The sequence below is a fragment of the Varroa destructor genome, unplaced genomic scaffold (assembly GCF_002443255.2).
Source record: "Varroa destructor unplaced genomic scaffold, Vdes_3.0 BEIS01000005.1, whole genome shotgun sequence".
NCBI lineage: Eukaryota > Metazoa > Arthropoda > Arachnida > Mesostigmata > Varroidae > Varroa > Varroa destructor.
Window position 1 is genome coordinate 2,755,817 of NW_019211458.1, and position 19,106 is coordinate 2,774,922.

General features: G+C 38.8%; 1 protein-coding gene across 4 annotated transcripts in view; it reads left to right on the plus strand.

Annotated features, from left to right (window-relative positions):
- LOC111251294 (ATP-dependent DNA helicase Q5-like) overlaps nt 1–10,125 on the plus strand; it is a 68,867-nt gene extending 58,742 nt beyond the window's left edge. For all 4 annotated transcript variants that reach the window (XM_022807735.2, XM_086991657.1, XM_086991658.1 and 1 more), the window contains 4 exons: nt 857–1,033; nt 3,212–3,717; nt 9,219–9,393; nt 9,601–10,125. In XM_022807735.2, coding sequence (XP_022663470.1) covers nt 857–1,033; nt 3,212–3,717; nt 9,219–9,393; nt 9,601–9,693 — 951 coding nt within the window. In that variant the 3' untranslated portion in view covers nt 9,694–10,125. The remainder of the gene's footprint in view (nt 1–856; nt 1,034–3,211; nt 3,718–9,218; nt 9,394–9,600) is intronic.
- The last annotated feature ends 8,981 nt before the right edge of the window (nt 10,126–19,106 follow it).

Genomic DNA, 19,106 nt, shown 5'->3' on the forward strand with positions numbered 1-19,106 from the left:
TATATGACATTATCATGTGCATTTCGTGTATCATACCGGTTTTTTTTTCTAACTTCTATGTAAAGTCACACTGGGTTAACCTTTTTCTGTATCTTAATCCATATACCCCAACTGCCGTTCTTCGCAAACCATCTACATCTTGGCTCCTATATGAGCATACCTTTGCTCTAATCGGGTCCCGTCTGAGCTGCACCATTCGGGCCCCATCTCTTTTGCTCGACGCGTCCTTAGTCTCTATCCACTGCTTTTCTGATTTTATCGTGCATAGTAACATCATTCTCTGATTCGTCTCATGAGTTCCACATTTGACGCGGCAATCAGTTTAATCATTTTTGAAAACTGTTTCGTAAGCTCAAATACACTGCATCAATGTATGTTTTTTTTTTTAATAAAGCGCAGATAAGACGCTAGTTTTTATTATATGTGCATTGTGTTTTGAGGAACCAGCAGCCCAGATCAACTTCAGAGACGCTTGTGAGTCGCATGCAATGATCAAGAGCTTTTTATACCAAAAACTCTTGATTTGTCAGTCAACTATCGTTTAAGCGGTATACCTTAGCTTGTGGATATATTATATCTAGGGGCGTGTCCGTAGGGTGCCTAAGGTTATCCTACCCAACAAACAATATAGTTTTTTTGCAGCCGAGTTTTAATAGCGACCTAAAATATATTATGCCAAATCCTCTACTTAAATAATATATGATGATTGATAAAAACAGAAAAAAGTATAATCATTATATCTAAGGCCCTTCGGCCCATCCCGATACTCGCTTGGACATAACTGTGATCTTAAATGATTTTAAACGTTGTGGTTTTCGAGATCAAATAAAGAACTACCGAATTGTAATTATTTTAGGCGACTATCTACAAAAACGTTAAGGACGCAACTTCAAATAGAGCGCTGTTCGATGATCTCATAGCGCGGCATTCTTTAGACCTCAAAATGAAGGAGAAACAACCTTCCAAAAAGACGCTCTTTGACCTATTCCAGGATGCTGCTAAGAAGATGAAGAGCGACAAAAAGAGTGTCGAGGTAATTTTCCAACTCAGACAACTCTTTAGGCTAACGGGTAGAAGGAAGTACTCTAAACTTCTATAATGGATCTCCAGCTGTCTTTTTTATTGCAGATCTAAATGTCAATGCATGTAGATGGTATAATGACCTGTGGAGGTAAGGGGTCGAGCAAAAAAGGGAATTATATTATTCATTGGTCGAATTTTTCACCAAAAGATGGAGGTATATTCATCCTTATCTTCGAAAAAAAAAAAACATTGCGTATTTTCGCAAGGATTTGGTAAAAACTTGTATTTCTTAGGTATTAATCGCTGTTCTACAATGGATGATAGGGAAATGCCTCAACTGACGCCCTTCAAATATCATCCCCTACCACTTTGGATTTTACGCATTAAAATTAAGCGCACTCCGTAATTAGATTAAAAACAAGCCAAGCGTCAACCATATGTAGGTGGTACTTTAGACTACATATATATATATAGTACCGACTTGCCTAGATTAGTCTTAAAAACATTCATGTTAATAATAATTGCATAAAGCGTTCGTGTTTAACCTAGGATTCTCAAAGTCATAGGAAGAATCGTTACACGTTTTTCCACAGAAGTTAACTGCATACCTGTTAGCGATTCTATAAAACCATCTAATGGTTAGGGAGGCCTATTTTTTTAGGCCCCCCCAAAACTTTTACCATTTTTGTTATGCATTAGGTTACTCAAGGAAACAGCCCTTGACAACTGGTGGAGCAATTGTTTGGTTATATAGTTATAGAATAGAGAAATATTTTCTTTATACTAAGGGATATGTACATCACAGTCAGGCAGTAAAGCAGTCATCAAATTATCAGTTATAGAATGAATTCGTCCCTTCATTTACTACGCATAAGTGTTGCTTATTAATTTCAAACGTATTGTGCCCGGTAGTAATATAGAAAATCCGCTCCAGTTATTAGATATAGGTTCAAGGAGACATTCGGTGTGAATGACTTTCTAAAATTTGATAGAAGCTTATATACTTTTTCTTTTTAAACTTGCACTCAGTGAAAGATTTGTATATATTGATATAAACAAAAGACTTCCTAGCGTAGTATTTGAAGGCAGTGTAAAATAGAATAGTGATGAATTCGATCAATTGAGCACAGAGTCTAGGAATCGCTTACCTAAACCCAGAAATTCCTGATGACTGTAGCAGTTACCTTGGCAAGCATGTTTTCAAATGCCTAACTACTAATACGGCTGATGTGATGAACCGTATCTATATCTTAGGGTCATCGGTATACTTTAGATACTTAATATCCAACGCTATCTAAATGCTAATTATATTAAGTAGAAATATAAAATATAACAAGTTCGAGACACAGGCAGGTAAGATTTTTAATCAGCTTTCATTGAGAATAACCAAACGGTTACGGGTGCGTTGAATGAAGTTACTAGTTATTTGTTGACAGTACTTGGTTTTGCTCTGTGCGATTTACTGCAGTATATCAGCTACGTTATTGTCACGTTGACTCTTAAAGTGACCCTAACATGACTAATGTATAGGCTGTGCTCCGCTGTGATTTATTTTGTGGAGGTTGTAGATGCTGTGCTATATTTTGCCGAGATCTGGTCACAGTCCTTGCTGGCAATGATGTATCTCATAGTACTATTTTAGTAGTAATGCGTCCCGTTACACTGTATTCCACACTTACTTTGAGGTAACCTGCTGTAACTATTCAGCTTTTTTACCCCACCTATGATATCTTCCCTGATATAACCCTTTATACTTACAATTATCCTATTGTTCTAGGATTAAATTATACAAGAAAAGCTAAGGCTCGGGAGTAACATGTTAGTAATGTCGTATGACGTACTGGTGCAGTTTTGCCATTTGCTAAGTCGGTTGTTGGCTTTCCATTGCTATTTATACATCCGAAAGACATGGTAAAATCACAACGCTTTCCATTAAAATATATCTCATTAGTCCGGAGAGAAAAATTCAACACGTCCTTAGCTGAAGTGTTCGTAACGATACGGTGAAGTGTAGGAGTAGATTACGGCTAAAAAGTGGGGAACATTGGAAAACGTGTGCTAAAAGGACTTACTTACCATACATTGAAATGCTTGTTAAGAACTGTCGTCCTTTTGTTAACTGAAACAAGCAAACGCACTAGCAATTTAACAGCTTTAAAAAAGCATGCTTCTGTGTTTTATCGAATAGGTCATACCAATTGTTGATAGCAGCGGCGATGCTGATGGTCCAACCTCATCAGCTTTAATGGGCTGTTCACCGGCGCACGATGAAGCGGCAGCAGCAGCAGCAAGAGAAGTCGTCGTCTTTTCAGATCCTGAAGCGCGCGTTGCGGAATGTTCCAGCGCCGGCGCGAACGATGAATGTGGTACTTCCGGAGATAATCCAAAAACAGCCTCACCGACGCCCGCCTGTAGTTTACCACAAGCAGACGATCAAAAAGTTATAGTGACGCAAAATGAACTACCGGTAAGCGATACATTGTCCGCCAGAAAGTCAACTTCAAAACCTGTGATCAAGTACTTTTTTGAAGTAAATACAGAGAACAAGAATGTTTGTAGCAAGGAAGCTGGTAATCAGTCTGCAGCCAACACGTATTCCGAAAAATGCCCCAAGATGGATTTCAAAACAGGGTCGCAGTTACTGCAGGAACAGCGAAATCGAATAGATTCACAAATCGAAGAAATTGTCAGCAGGTAAGCTGGTTAACTTTTTAATGTGATCGTATTTAACTTCTTTTTAGCTCACTGTTTAAACGAACAAATTAAAAAAAAAAGTGGAGCCATTCCAACCAAAAAAGTACGTCGTGCACTTGATTTAGCGTCAGTTAAATCATCAAGCAGCAAACTAATTTGTCTATCTAATTTTTCTATCACAAGGTCGCTTGTTCCAAGTCTGCACTTCTTGAAATAGTGAACTCTATCTTCTAAAAGTCAATACTATATGTTATATTATCACTAATACGCAACTAATAACTATGTAAATCGAATTTCATTGCTTGTATTCAGAGCGCAGGTATCTCAATAAGTACAACTGGTCGAAACACTTTGCATCATATGAATTATACGAGCCTTTTTGTGTTTATAAAACTAATTTATTTGTTTGATGCCTTAAAGATGGTAACAGGGGCCCACGAGCGGCATGATATTTATCACAGCTTCCACTGCATCTAAAAAATATATATGTATCGTTAGCCTTATGGAAGCCTGCTTTTCTGCGGAGTCTCTGGTGGAACCCGTGCACGGCAAAACGAGTGACGACATGCAAATAAGTCCCCATCAATTTCCGCCCACCGTTTTTATAACTGATTTTGAAGGCCTCCCTTTCTAAAAGCTCAAAGCCGTGATATAGATCTTCGGAAAGTAGTGGCGAGTCGGCCGAGAGAAATGTCAGGCATCAGGTGAATATGTGCGGTACGAGTGCTCTTTCGCAGAAGGAGACTTCAACGCGATTTAATTATTCGACGTTCTCCACTGTAAGACATTTCCGAGTAAGGCGTCGACCATGCATTGCGTTTGGGGCTTCCTTGAAATCGAACAAGCTGAGTTCGATGGCGAGGGATAAGCGAGGAGGCGATTTGAGCGCCGATTCGGCCGATACTGCCCTCTTGCATATTTCGAAGATATGCGCGGAGAAGAGCAATCCCCAAATACGGAAACTGGTGTTAGTGGCCGCCGTTTTAGTTCCCGTTCTAAACTACATCACCTACACCTTCATCAAATTTACAATGAGCTCCTAAATCTGTGACTCCTATTTGGAGCCGGGTAAAACTTAGTGCCTTAGGAACTTGTTAGATTTTCGTATCGTTAAGTCGTATACAACTAGCTGCATACAAGATGACTTCGACTGATGTCCTCGGCCCTCCGATTCGATCAAAAAAAGTCCTTCTACAGGATGGAAAATAACGGTAGGCTCAAGTTGTCCTCGCGAGCTTGGCCAGTTGTCTCTGTAGGGAACGAGAGTTGGGTTACTTTGTCGTCATTAGTTAGTTTGTTCTCGTGTAAAATCGATGCAGGAAGGTTAAACACATTCATAGGAACACCTACCTCGGCCTGGAAGACTACCTTGAAGTTGACGATCACCGCATACCAGCGGGCAATGTTCCACTGACGTAGGCCATTCTGTCAAAGGAGCTATTCAGTCTTTTATTTAGCATGCCAAAGAGAAGATCAACTTATAAAAAACGGTTTTTTTCGCATTTCCCCCCATGATTACGGTGCGATTGGGTCACGCTTTCCGAGCAGGGGAACATCTGTCCACCGGGTGGGGAGTGTACCAGTCTCGTCATGTAGGCTTCAAAAACCGTACGTTAATATTACGTTTTATACGTTACGGAAATATTACGTTTTATTGAAATTCTTTCATCCCATGTTGCGTATGATACCGTATCTGTTGACGCAAACATCTCCGAGAAATGATTATAAGTACTGAGGAGCTAATCGGGTGAGCCTGGTTGAACAGCCGTGGTGCACTAGCCACTAGTATGGTTAACGTTTTGTGTCAGCAGCCAAATAGGTCTTCAGTCGTTTGTCCCCTTTATGATGCACACGTTTCTCGATAAATCGATTCTGGAGGCTAAAGGGTTATACGCCTGAGTTCTCAAAACTACGCTGCGAAGATGCTTGAACAGTTAGGTATTCTCTTACATTTTATCAAACTCTGAACGACAAAGAAGCAAATTAATCACTTGATTTTTCTATGACAGTTGCGCCTGTTCTAAAGCTGCATTTTTAAAGGCCAATTAATAATAATTAGATTATTTTTTATCAAACCCTCACTTTAAGTTATCTCATTATCTTGGGGGTTATATGGGCATTGCACTTCAAGCATGTATTAAACAAGATGTCGATGCAGTTTTAAACAGAAATTTTGACGACTTCATTGGCACAATGTACCGTTCGACATAGGAACTACATTGTGCACACATTAATCATATATCTGAATAAACAACAGATAATTATTTATACCAGAATCATACACAATCGCGATAGTTATCCAGATTTCAGTCCAATCAAGTTAGCCTTGGAAAACGGTACGCGTATTTTCACTGACCTGTCTAAGTCAGCAGTAGACGATCAAAAAGCATTGGCTTTTTTAGTCATAATTACAGCCCTTTCTAAGACGAAAGACATTTTCCTTTTAGCTCTATTGAGTGACTGGTTGCTTTGCACGAAATCATTGATGGCCCAACTTTAATCACCCATCTTCGGTCCATATAGGTGGGACTAAACGCCATAAATATTTTCAATTTAGATTTTATTGAAAACAGATCAATTAAGTCACCCCATTTCAGCCAAATAATAGAAAAGTGTGATACATATACTGGTAGATCCAGTGATACCGACTATTTTCATCGATAGCCTTTAGTAAATTTTAGCCCACATAGTGTCATCTTCCCTTATAGGTGATGCTTAAATAAGACACCATATATTTGTGCTTGTTACGCTGCATTTCTTAGTTTGTTTAAAAAAAACATGCGATGATCGTATTGTCTTAACGCACCATGAAGGCTAAACAATATCACTGGATAATATATTAGATTCCAGAGAAGGTCATTATTATATGCTTAATCAATTACAGATAGTTCCGGGTAATACCAAAAAAATAAAACGACCTCGACGATTACGTTACCGTGTAACCATATGCCCGCATATAGTTAATTATGTGCCATTATTTCGTGACTGAATGTGAACATCAGTAACAATGCGCTGGTGTACCAAATATACTGAAAGCACCCGCGTCTCATTGTAGCCAACAGAAATAAAAGAAACTTATAGACAATACAGGAAAAGGATGCAGTTCTTAGAAATGAATTGACGTTGCATGAAATGAAGTTGCGGAAAGCGGGCATTAACCTTAGGATTTGAAACGAGTAAAAAACTAGTTTTAAGAATTTAATCTCTTTTTTTCGAATATGCAAAAAATGCACGTAAAAAATCATCCTAGTACTTTTGAGTACCTAGTAGTTTGATGAAGAGTCAGGAGACTAATTAGAATAGTTTAGAGAGTAACTTGGATAATTCAGAGACCGACTAGGAGAGTCTGGAGACTGACTAGTACTCATACAATGATCCATATTCTTGTATTTCAACCGAGGATACTTACTCGAGAACTTGACGTAATTGATGGACTTAGTTTTGACCTGATCACAGTCTCAGGATTAGCCTCCACAATGGGTCGCTAAAAAATGCACTACGTAGTTCCATGGGTAGCGTAAAAGTGAATTATAAAATAAATTAACTTGAATACACAAATACTAGTATTTATATAGAAAAGCAACGATCCCTTCTAGATCCGATACTTCACTACCCTCAATCTTTAGATCAGAATAATCAAACAAGCTGGGCCTACTATTGATAACTTTGCATAGTGAAGTTTCTTTCCTCAGTCAAGTTCGTTCTTACTAAATTTAGACTAACATATCATGCATCTCTAATATTTGATACATTAACAGCTCAAAAGTCAATGGCAAGTACTATTCCACGCAAATGTTCTATTGCAGTGTTACTATCTGGCATATGCAAAAGTGGTCGATCTTCTCTAGAGCATCCTTCGGCTCATATTGAAAGGGTGAATGTCAGTATCTATAGAGAGGGAAAAAATTCACTTCAAGATAAGCTGAAACTTATAATTTAGGTTGTTCAGAAAGTACTAGTATTCGTGGTTGTCTGACATTCTGCATTTGACGACCTAATGGACATAAAAGAGACAGTTCGTGACTCAATTAATCACCAACTAAACGCAAATGGTCTAAGGATGTAGGGGCTCATTAGCACTGGAAAATACTAACGAGCACCGCAAAATGCAATGAATTTTGCCTAGAAAAAGTTATTTAAGAGACATATTCGTTCAGAAAAGCATCGTATATATTTTCTCAACAACTGGCTTAGCGTCTTCAGAAATTTTGTCGCTAGACCAACAGCTGATTTTAACGGTATATAACCTACGTTATTTAAGCAGCCATGTTTCTTCATTTCATGCATTATTAGTTTAAATATTAGCCTTCAATAAAACTTTGTACAATATATTCAGTAGATCGTGTGCAATGTAAACTTCTCAAAAGTAAGTACTCGGCGCGGGCTTGAACGTGGTTAGGCACATCCAACTTCGTTTCGAGCAAAACTACGGAACTGTAGAATTATTTTAATATTCTATATCTCTATAGCAAATATGAAGAGAAAAATTGATGCATTCTGTAGATACGATTACCTTGTTCGTAAGCACATTTTCTTTAAATTATGATAACTTAAAGATCCTTAAACTTCAACTTGTCCATCATACCAGTTCTGTAATAATAGTAGTAATTGTAAGTTATTGAATAATTGAAATCGAAGCAGATTCTGTAACGCAGTATCCAACTTTGTTTGGTAATTAATGGTAACTTGCGCAGCTTACCTTAATAGCCCCAGTAGTACATTTTTACCACTAGCAAACTGTAAAAAAACACACCCGGTTGTTTATTGGTAATTTGGCTTTGTGTGGGCTGTGATCCTTGTAAATAGATTGTACAGTTGATAGAAGTCAAGCCTGAGATAAAAACAAATGACCTCGAGGATGCTTGCGTATTGTCTAGGATAATTCGAAGTTCTTTTGTTCCACGTTGCGGGCTAGGAACAGATAGCTTTTAACGCTGGCTGTTAGTCATAAGGTGTTCATTTACGTCGTTCCGGTAACGTCCGCCACTTATTACTGCGGCTTCTATGAAGTCTTAACTCAGATATCCTCAGTCATATTGTGTCAAAAACATACTTACGAAAACGTGTCTTAAAGGAAACGTCCATAAACTTGTTTTATTGTTCCAGATACGAAAACGAAAGAACATAGAAATGTTTCTTAGAAGAATGGAAAGGATATATACTATACTCGCATAATTGCATATATCGACTAGAGCGAATACAACATTACTGAATACGGAGCCATTACTGAACAAAATATTATCGACATATGTGGCTACATGCTAACTAGGCTTTGGCTTCTAGCGATTTCGAAGCGTGAAGCTTGTTGGGGTCTGTATAAAAAAAACAATTTTTTCAGCTTCAACTCAAGGAGATTGGTCTAAATTAGAGTAAAAAGCATAGGCATGCATGAACAAAACGTGGCAGGGATTTATTGGCACTTCAAATGATTACAAAAAAACGATGTTATTAAGTTCATTTTGAAGAAAACGAATGATATAAATATATGCACTGTATTGCAGACCAAAACGACTTGCCAGCTGTGAGGAGTCTTCGTCAGCTAAGCGTCGATCAGTCGACTCCGAACGCACGAAGAAAGATCGATGTAAGGCTATTTCCTTTGTTAATGATCTACTCTACCCTGAATTCAAGCGCGGGGCGATCTCCAAAGAAGACTTCAAAATAATTTGTAAAGAAGTAAGCGTAATAGCCTTTTTAACTATTTTAATTGAAAAAGTAGCACTTATGCAGAAACAGGAAAGAACTGGTAATGTAAATAAGTCTAGATCCTTTCTTTGATGCACAGCTTTAGTTAATCAAACTGTACCCAGCTCATTATTTAGGCATGTAGGTTCTTGAATGCTTGTATATGTTAGTCATAAACAAATATCGAACGTTTTCCAGGTGTCCGATCATGCTGTCGATAGCGGAATACTTGATAAAACAACTATTAAGAAAGAGATTGATAAGAAGCTTAAGAAACTGAAGTATCTTTGATAAGCGAAGTTGTGAAAACCCAATTCAATTACCGAAAATGCCTTCCTTTACATAAAATATCACGCATGATGTAATCAAGTCCAGATAATTCCACAAGTAAAAGTTGCGACAATGTAAAACCGCAGCAGCTTATCATCGGTCGATTATGTGTAAAATAAACTGATATAAAAAAATAAATTTTTATTTGACCTGTGAATGGCACTGTGCTATTAGACCTACAGCAGCTTAAGGTCCTAAGGTCCAATACTTCCCCTAGATGTCAAAGACTAGCTAATGGGCTTAGTATTTAAAATGCAATTCTCGCATCTCTCGGCGCCCAACTTGGCACAGCTATCGGTATCATGTCACAATTTAAATTACTCATTGCCTATACCCTAAGTTATTTATATTTATAACACCGCTAATCAACACAAATAAAGAACAACACCATCAGATTGTCTTATTACTTTTACGTATTTCACTACTGTTTTCAACTTTGTCATATCGGAGCTGTGGTCGGTCAGTTTTGACAATAAAAGAGTTGATATAGTATATCAGCATCATTTCTTTTCGAAAAAGAGCATAGGCCTCCGATGAGGTCAACCCCGTGTATGATGAGTTCCTAGCCATTATCAAAGGCAAAATTTAAAAGTGGCATCCTGTTTAGTAATTTCCTCATCAAGTTGTAACTCTTAGAGAATTCAACCAGCGATGTTTATTGCAGCTTCATTAGAAGCCATTTTAAAAACCTTCCCAATTCTGCTTCAACCTACGCCGGTTAGTCCTGTTTATCACTGCTTCCGTCTATAATGGTGCAGCATAAAAAGCAATAGTGTATAACCGGAGATAGTATCCCTTTAGGCCTCGTTCATGGGCCGTGTAATCCTCGCATGAGTTCGGACTTCTGAATTGCGCATTTTACATGAACGGCTTCAGAGATCGAACTGTCGATCTTAACACCGAGTTAATTCAGTCTATGGGAGGGAATTGTATGTTCGTCGACAGTTACTTTGATATTGCTACATTTACTTTGCCCACGGAGCATAATCGATTCGGTTTTCCCAGGGACTTCTAATCTGGCACCGTGCTCTTTGATCCAGTTGCGAACAATTTCATAGGTATCTTCTATTTTACCTTGACTATCAGCGCTACGTTTGGCCAAGAAAGTTGCTGTCAGGTCGTTTGTAAAGGGATTGGCCGAGACATCTCTAATAGAGTCTTGCTGCGATAGATCATCATATATAATGCTTTAAGGGTAACCGTTCCTATAGTGCTCCCGTGTCCTTTTGACATTACGAATTCATTATTGAGACAGATATACCGCTCAACTGGATCTTTTTCTTGTAGTCTGTTAAGATAATTAGAGAGATCATCCAGGACATTGTAGTGGTGATATTACGGACGGCGAAGGCCACTATGCGCGTAGTCCTTTTTTCTGTCTTGCTTTTTTCTTTTCTGTATTGGCTTTCCCAGATACCCCTCTTACTGCCTCTACCGTAACAGACCCTTTAAGAAAATCTAACTAGCTGCTAGACATAATTTTCTTGGTCTTGTTTTCGGCTAGAAATTTATTCGCAATCATTTTCTCAGCTACTTTATCTGTGCAGTTCAGTAAGCAGATCGGTCCAAAAGCCAAGGAGCTAAATTTATCCTTCCTTTGTTTAGGAAATATTAATTTCATACTTTTTCTCGGGGCAAAGTGGCTTTTTGTATTCCAGATGTACAAAGGTACCGGTGTTACATCCTATCGATTTTTGTGTTACTTTAAGTGGCCATTCGCGGAATACCGATGATTTTTTGTTCGTCAGCACTGATTTCTATAAGTAAAGCATGTTAGATTTTACTAAAACTTGCTCTAATTAATCGTCTCTGTAAAAGTCCGCTTCAGTTCTGTGTCTTAAGTCGAAGGGAGGCGAAAGGAAAGAATATTTAAGTCTTCTGGTAAGTCTACGTGCTTTCGTAAATGTTTTGTATCTCTCTTCGTTTAAGTCATTTTATTCAATCAATACTATTTAACTGTTTTAACTAGGTCTCCACAGGATTTAGTCAGCTACCTGTATTTGCCTACTGATATTAGGATGGTTTACCTTGGAACTAACATCGTTCTATGCTGACGGGCAGCCATTTCATGTAATACTCAACGGCGATACTAGACATAACACTCTGAACATAGGACCTTGGTCAGTTCATCAAGAAAAGTCTAGTTGTCCTTTTTTAGTAAATTTCAGTATTCTCTGTTGCTGCATATATTTTACGAAAGGATCTAGGAAAGATTGTGTGCCTTCTAATAGCGAGGACAAAGGAAGTGAAAATTCAATATGATAAATTTGTAATACTGCTCCGAATTGTCCAGACACGATTTTGTTTATAGACAGCCGTAATGTCAGTGATTTCACATAGAAAGGCATGTGTTTGTTATTCGATTCCCTCCCGAAGGAGTATTTTCTATGGTGCAATATTTTCTAAACTACTTATTTACAGTCGCAAATAACAGACACCGCTACGAATTACTCGATTTTGATACGATACTAACGGTGGCCGGGTTCTAGAGACGAGCTTCGAACTGTGGCATAACGACTATGAAAGCTCTACTCCTCTCACTTTTGGTTGAGGCAGAAGTATCAGTTGTTTATAATTGTAAAATAAGGCAATTTTATTATATTTTTTATATATTCTTTATATATTTTTTATGTTGTCACTTATTAATAATGAATGCAATAGTTGATCGGACAGTACTTGCTAGTGATTTACTATGCAACAGTGGTTAATTATACTTATTTTTCCATTTCATTCAGAATAATCAATCCTATATGAGGCCTGCCGGTGACTAATAAGGGCTCCGGGTCACGGGACTGTTTCTACTTAAATAATTAGTTTAGGCACACTATATGATCCAATACCTTCAAGTAGGAATTGCCGTCCAAGCTAAGCACTCAGTCCTTATGAAGCAGCAGATCCACGTAGTTTCCAGCATTTTCACCAATCTCCTACGAGCGCCGCAAGTAGCCACCCAATCTTGTGCAGTTTTACCTTTAAGTAAGAAGTAAATTTATACTCCCAACTGACTGAGTGAGCACTGATGTCCCCACAGTCGATAACAGTCGATAACGATTCAAATAGAGCGTTTGCTGAAAACTGGGGGGCCTGTAGGTAGTAAATTTTCGAGTTCCGCCTAAGCGAAATCTTCCACCGCCCAACTGTTAGAGAGAAGGGTATTCAGATGATGAATGATGGCCGTATCGTCGATCGCTTCAAATCTCTGATTCGGTTCGGCTCTGACGTTAAAACTTACGTTATTGACACTGGTGAATTGCTCCCATAGGTCATGGCAGCTTACACAAGCTGCATTGCAGAATTCATTCTGTGATCAATCCTACTGTTTGTTAATAGTTCTCCAGGTTAGTCACGCACTTAATGCACCTAAAACTATTTGCTTGATGATCTGGTTTATTGCAAGAATATAACCTATGTTCCTTGTTTTGCATACTGTCAAGTAGCCCATAGTGGCACATCTAAAGCGGAAGACCTGATTTACCGAGATTGCGAGAAATACACGTTCAGTATTCAGACTTAGCACAGTTAGGGCATAGACGCGGTAACCGAAACTTTAAGGCCACACAAATGAATTGCGAATCTCACGGGCTTTAACCTTGTCGCGTTCGGTCCTCGTAATTACAGCCGTTCGAGTTCCATTCTAGATTTTTGTATTTACTTTTTCTCATGTTTAAAGATTGTGTTATTGAAGCCACGATAGGTCACTCACCGAAATACTTTAGTGCTAACCTTTATTTATGCGATAGTTCTCTCACTGATTCGTGTGGCTTACGAAAAAATGTATTTTTAGGCTGTCTGTCCCTCTTCCAAAAGTGAATGGATCTTTTAATAATTAAAAAGTTTTATTTTTTTTTTTAATTGTTTTAAATTTCGTCCCCTCACTTCGCGCTATGAGGAGCAGGCCTTTGGTTTCGATAGCAGCTTCACGTAGATTTCAAGCCGTTTCTCTATCTTATATATAGGTTGTTTGGTCCGCGCTATTATTGCGTCTACTAATATTAACTTCTATATTCATTTCACATAGGCATTTATTAATCATCAGTTGGAAAGCTTTATTTATTTTCACTTTGCAACGCAGGTTATCGAGATTTTATTCGAGTTACAAAATTTTATCTTCGACTCTAAAGATGGCTATGTTCGCTCTCTTTAAAGTAGCAAGAGGAAATAGCCTTCTGGATACTGATTTTTCGTCTCACACTGAGATCAGGAAGCTGCCCAATAAGTGTGGCCGTACGAAGGATGCTCGATGGGCTGGTAATGCTACTCAAAAGTGGTTCGCTACCTTCAAGCATGGCATTTTCGATTTAAGAAACGTCACTTGCGATAAAGTTCGAACACACGCATACACGAAGTTCATCGAGTTTGACGATGACTGTCTTGAGCCACCTTTGAAAGATCATAACTGTTAAACAAGTTCTAGCGTAGCACCTAGAGAGGAACGTTGCTTCTGCAAGCTTTTGATATCGGCGAAACATCCGTATCGCCAGTTAATTTCTTTACAAGTGCCTCAGGGTAGAGATCTTGTGAATCTAATAGAATAATGACGACGAGTAGACCTTTCCGATAATGCATAACACTCAATCATTAGCAGACGAAAAATTTGAACAGCAAAGCAATAGTCAAAAATCGTTATATTTTGCGAAAAGCCTACTATATGTGAAGCGAGACCTAAGGCATTCGAAGTTTGTATGTCTCACGACTTTCACGTACCCTTATTTAGACCAGCTTAGATCGAATTTCTAAGAAGAACTCCTAAAGAGCAGGTTTCTTTTGCGATCAACCGAGACATGAGACACGAAACAGCATAGCGAAGTAATCGCTACTACCAATTCAACACAAGTTTCACTTACTCAGCAAATGACAGAATCGATTTTTTTGTGTCCATCTTGCATCCTTCTAAAGTACCGATGGATTTTTCTCTAGTGCTTTTCAATATTCCCTATCTTTCAGAAAAATCAGCTCCACTGCGCTCCATCAAATTATCACTTGTTACAACAGCAAATATGTCACGGCCTACGACTGACCAGGCAGTTATGGAGACTCGTACCTTAAGATATTCTGGTCCGCAGAGTCTTTTTGGACGATGAAGGCCATGCGTTTCAATTTCTGGGCGGACGTGGAGTCTGCTATAGGCCGTCTCGCCCAGTAATACGGTAAGTAGAAGAAAAGCAGCAAGCCCCTAGGGCTGATCTCATGGGCTCGGATTAGAAAGAGAAACATCTCAGAACAGAATTTGATTACCCGATATAATAGTGAGAAAGTTTCCTGAGGAGGAACGAATTGATTACAATTAGACACGGCGAAGCAAAGAAAACGTCCGATGACCAGTGCTCTGAGCTAAACAGAAAGCATGAGAAGCTCAGTAAAACAATGCATTTGCATACGAGCTAAGCAAACTAAGGGCAGAAATACAAATTGAAGCAGCACATCCGAATATACTATGCTATAATATACTATACAGTTAAACAGTAGCCGACAGAGGAAATCGAAATAGCAAGATGTCCAAGATGTTAAGAAGAAGGCAAGACGTCGAAAAAACTATTTCGTCTGCGCACTTTCTCCACATTTACGCCAGGATAGGCGGCTGCCTAGTGTGCACCCTGTTCATCACTAAATACGTCGAGAACGACAAACAATTCCTCGACAGGTTAATCACATAGGGTTTCTTGGCCGTTGGCCTTATGAATCTACTCTCTCGAAGACTTTTTAGGATCACGACACGCTAGAATTAGTTGACAACGCTCGCAATCCAGATCGTTAAGGTACTAGCCCTGGAAATACTATGAGGACTTCTTTCGTGAAAATAGTCCAACCAAGGAAACCTGCTGACGCAATATCCTTTACAGTGTCTAATACTGTAGATGCTCGAAGCGTGAGGCTCCAACCACTTTGTTCTACAAGTTTAGCCAGAGTAGAATAAAGTGTCGATCAGACGAGCTGTTGAGGTCTACTGCAGGATATACGACTGCTGGACAGAAATCGATGTAAAAAAGGGACTAAGGCAGCCTCAATTATACAGTTCGTCCCGCGCTGACCGTGCATTGGTCAGCCCAGATTTCGTTGATGGAAACATTATGTAAGCTAGGTCTCAATAGTGGGTAAAAGGCTACGGTTAATACGGGCTTACGCGAAACCCAATGAAGTAGGCCTTTTCTCTGTGCCGAAGAGAGGGCTCAGCTAAAACCTGGAGCTACCACCCTTTGCTAGATTTCGCAAGGAGGACCCATAATTGGTGTGCACTTTTGATAGTGCCTAGTTAATATACCTAAAGTAACTGCTGAAAGTTTCTAGCATGGAGACATTGTGCTAAGGCGGAGCACCTGCACACCTAGAGAATGGGTCACCCTTCTAGCGTGGTACACCTGCCAGAAACTAACCACGACCAGCGACCATATATTTATTGGATTCAAGATAGATGCCCACACTTCCCGGAAATATATGTGTCTCACATATGCATCTGCGCGGCTTTGAAGAACTGAAAAAAGCTTTCAAGAGGTACTTACACATACACGAAGCCCAAGAACAACTATAGACGTGCATTTAACCTTTATAAAGGCATGCGATTTGCTGAATATAACCTTTATACACCCCAAAAGGCACAAGCTGGCCACATTTAGGTACTCGTGAAATCAAAATATAGCTGAAGCCCGTAAGGAGTCTCTTTGGGATAGGAAGGCTATTAAGAGAGCTAGAAGTAATTCTGGACAAATTCAGGAGCAACGCCTGAACAGCAGATTCTACTGACTAGGGGAGGGGGCGGGGGAGCTCCTGGTACCAACCTTTATTGCCGCAGTTTCAAAGAAGACTCCAAAAGCCATTGATGAAACGCCGGAATTAGGTGACCATGGAGAAAAAAAAATGCTCGCTGTAATATGTAGAAAAAAATAAGATGAAGAAGTAGCTAGATTAGTGAAAGCTACTGGTAAGTCAGACAATTATGTACCAAACTGAACTAAATTGATAATGCCCTACCAAAAAATTAGACCCTGTTTAGACTCATCCGGGCTGTGCACTAAAGTGAGAGGGCTTTTTTACTTTTTGGAGGATAATCCCATCTAAGGAAAACTGAATTAAAGCCAGGGTGCATGTAACTGGCAGTCAAACAAAATATAGCGGACAACGAAGATACCCCATCGCTGGTTTTGAAAATCCTACAACTTGCCCACTTACCCGTTTTTTACACATACTCGAGGCGAAATGTAATCTCTGTCCTACTGCAGAGACCGACTCGGTCTGTTGGGCCAGACCTACGTAAGGCGAAAATATAATAAATTTATTTGTGGCTAGCATTCGAACGAAGCGCTACGATTTTTAAAAAGCGAAAAACGCTATTATGTATAATCCAACCTAAACTAACCTAAGTTGAGCCTGTCAAGCCATTACTTCAACAAGGTTTGTAATTTTGGTATAATCTGATCTAGACTTGGGAGTATAGGTTAAGGGCTGACACAAGATGAAAAATAGGTTATTTTTACACTTATTCGAAAACTCAGATACAAATAAGACTATTGCATTTGTGAGATGTGAGCGACGCTAGAATCCATTGATTGCCAATTGACTTTCCCTAAACAGGAAGTCAAGTCAAAGGTCGGAGCCCATAATATACTAGACTGGATAGAGAGCTGATCTCTCGCGAGCACAGAAAGTCGAGCTTGTGAACGTAGGCGTCCCATGGTAATCTTTTATTAACGGCAAGACCAAGTATGAGTGCTGCGTCTAGGTATTTGACGAGTTATTTGAAAACTGCAGTCTCTATGCATCGGGTCGAAGTTTTTCATCAGCAATATCTATGTTAAAAGTCTTTATCCTGATGCGAATCTCCTTGAGTCCTGAAATAAATACCACTAAATACTCTACTCAGTGTAAAGTATACAATGCTATTTATGCTGTTTAAACGAGCGGATGTAATACTTTTCCTTGCAAGCCGGCCATCTCACATAAAACGTGTACAACCTTTACCTATTGTATAGTGATTAAGACGATATTAATCTTTTAGTTTTTGCCTCTTGATTATCGCCTCGATGGACAAGTTTAGCTGGTTTAAATATTCGAAAACGAGAACATAAATGTTCAGCACATCATCTATGTTTTTCTTCACAAATCATCACGAAAAGTTTTTTTTTTGTGGAAAGGATTTTTATAAGTTACCTGAAAAAATTTATAAAGGGATATCAAGTAGTTAATGCTAATTCATTCATATGATTGACTTACTTGTGAAACGGTTTGGAATAACGTCTGCGGGTGAAAATTGTCATTAAATGTAAAAAAAAAAGGCCGAGAGTGTTCTTGTAAATTGTAATTAAAAAAAAAAAACATTTGAATTAATCTGTTTGAAAACCGGATCGAACCGCTGAATGCTACCGGCTCAACGATTGTAACGTAAAATAGTTTATACTGGCACGCGATTAACTTCTAATACGCGGCTGAATCGGGCTAAATTTTTGCCGTAGAGAACCGTTAATGCCATATGTGTTGTTGTACAAGAACTTAATTGAAAATATAAGACAAGAATAGGAAGAAGCAGACGTGAGTCGAGAATGCTAACATTGTTGACTCGTGGGTCCACTAGGATAGAAACCACGGAAATTTTAAATCCAGGTTTTATACACTTAACTTTACCAAATTATAATCTGCTTAGCTTTTTTTAAATATTATTTTAGTAATATTTTTAATATTAAATTAGTAAGACCGTTAAGCCATTTGGCGAACAAAGACGCTGTCATCTCAAGGTATGATTTTAAGTCCTTTACAGGTCATTCGATCGTCAACAGATGATTATCACAGCGACTGTTGCTCTTACCTAGCCTTTTCCTATGTCCTTCAAGATCATACTCATTTATCCACATCGTTACTTTGCAGGATTGTTTTCGACCAATCGTTTGCGGTTTCACATATGTGTTCATTCAAAACCGATGCTGCTACTACATCACAATGTAAAAAACCTCCAGCTGTCACGGACAACAACACCTGACTATAGGAATTCTAGCGACAACCAGCTATTAATATTAACAAATCATTTGGTATGAGAAATGGACCAATACGATATTTCCATGTAGGTTGTATAATAGAGCCAAAATACGGCACGTCCTTCTACGGATATTTATCGGAGTATACCCACTAAACCATTGTTTTCGACTTCATCTAGAAAGGTCTAGAACCTCTATTCGCATTAGTTCAGCGTCCTCCAATGGGGGCCTCAACCTGTGCTCTTTTACCTTTCGTTCGACTTTTGTTTGGCGTTTATCCCATTTCTTTTGTGGTTTCTGTCCAGATGTTCTTCAGCATTCTGCTTCTGCACAATGACTGAGCTTTTTATTTCACGTCTTTTCTATTGTCATCACGTACTTCACTACCTTTTTGATTGTGCTATATCTTGTATA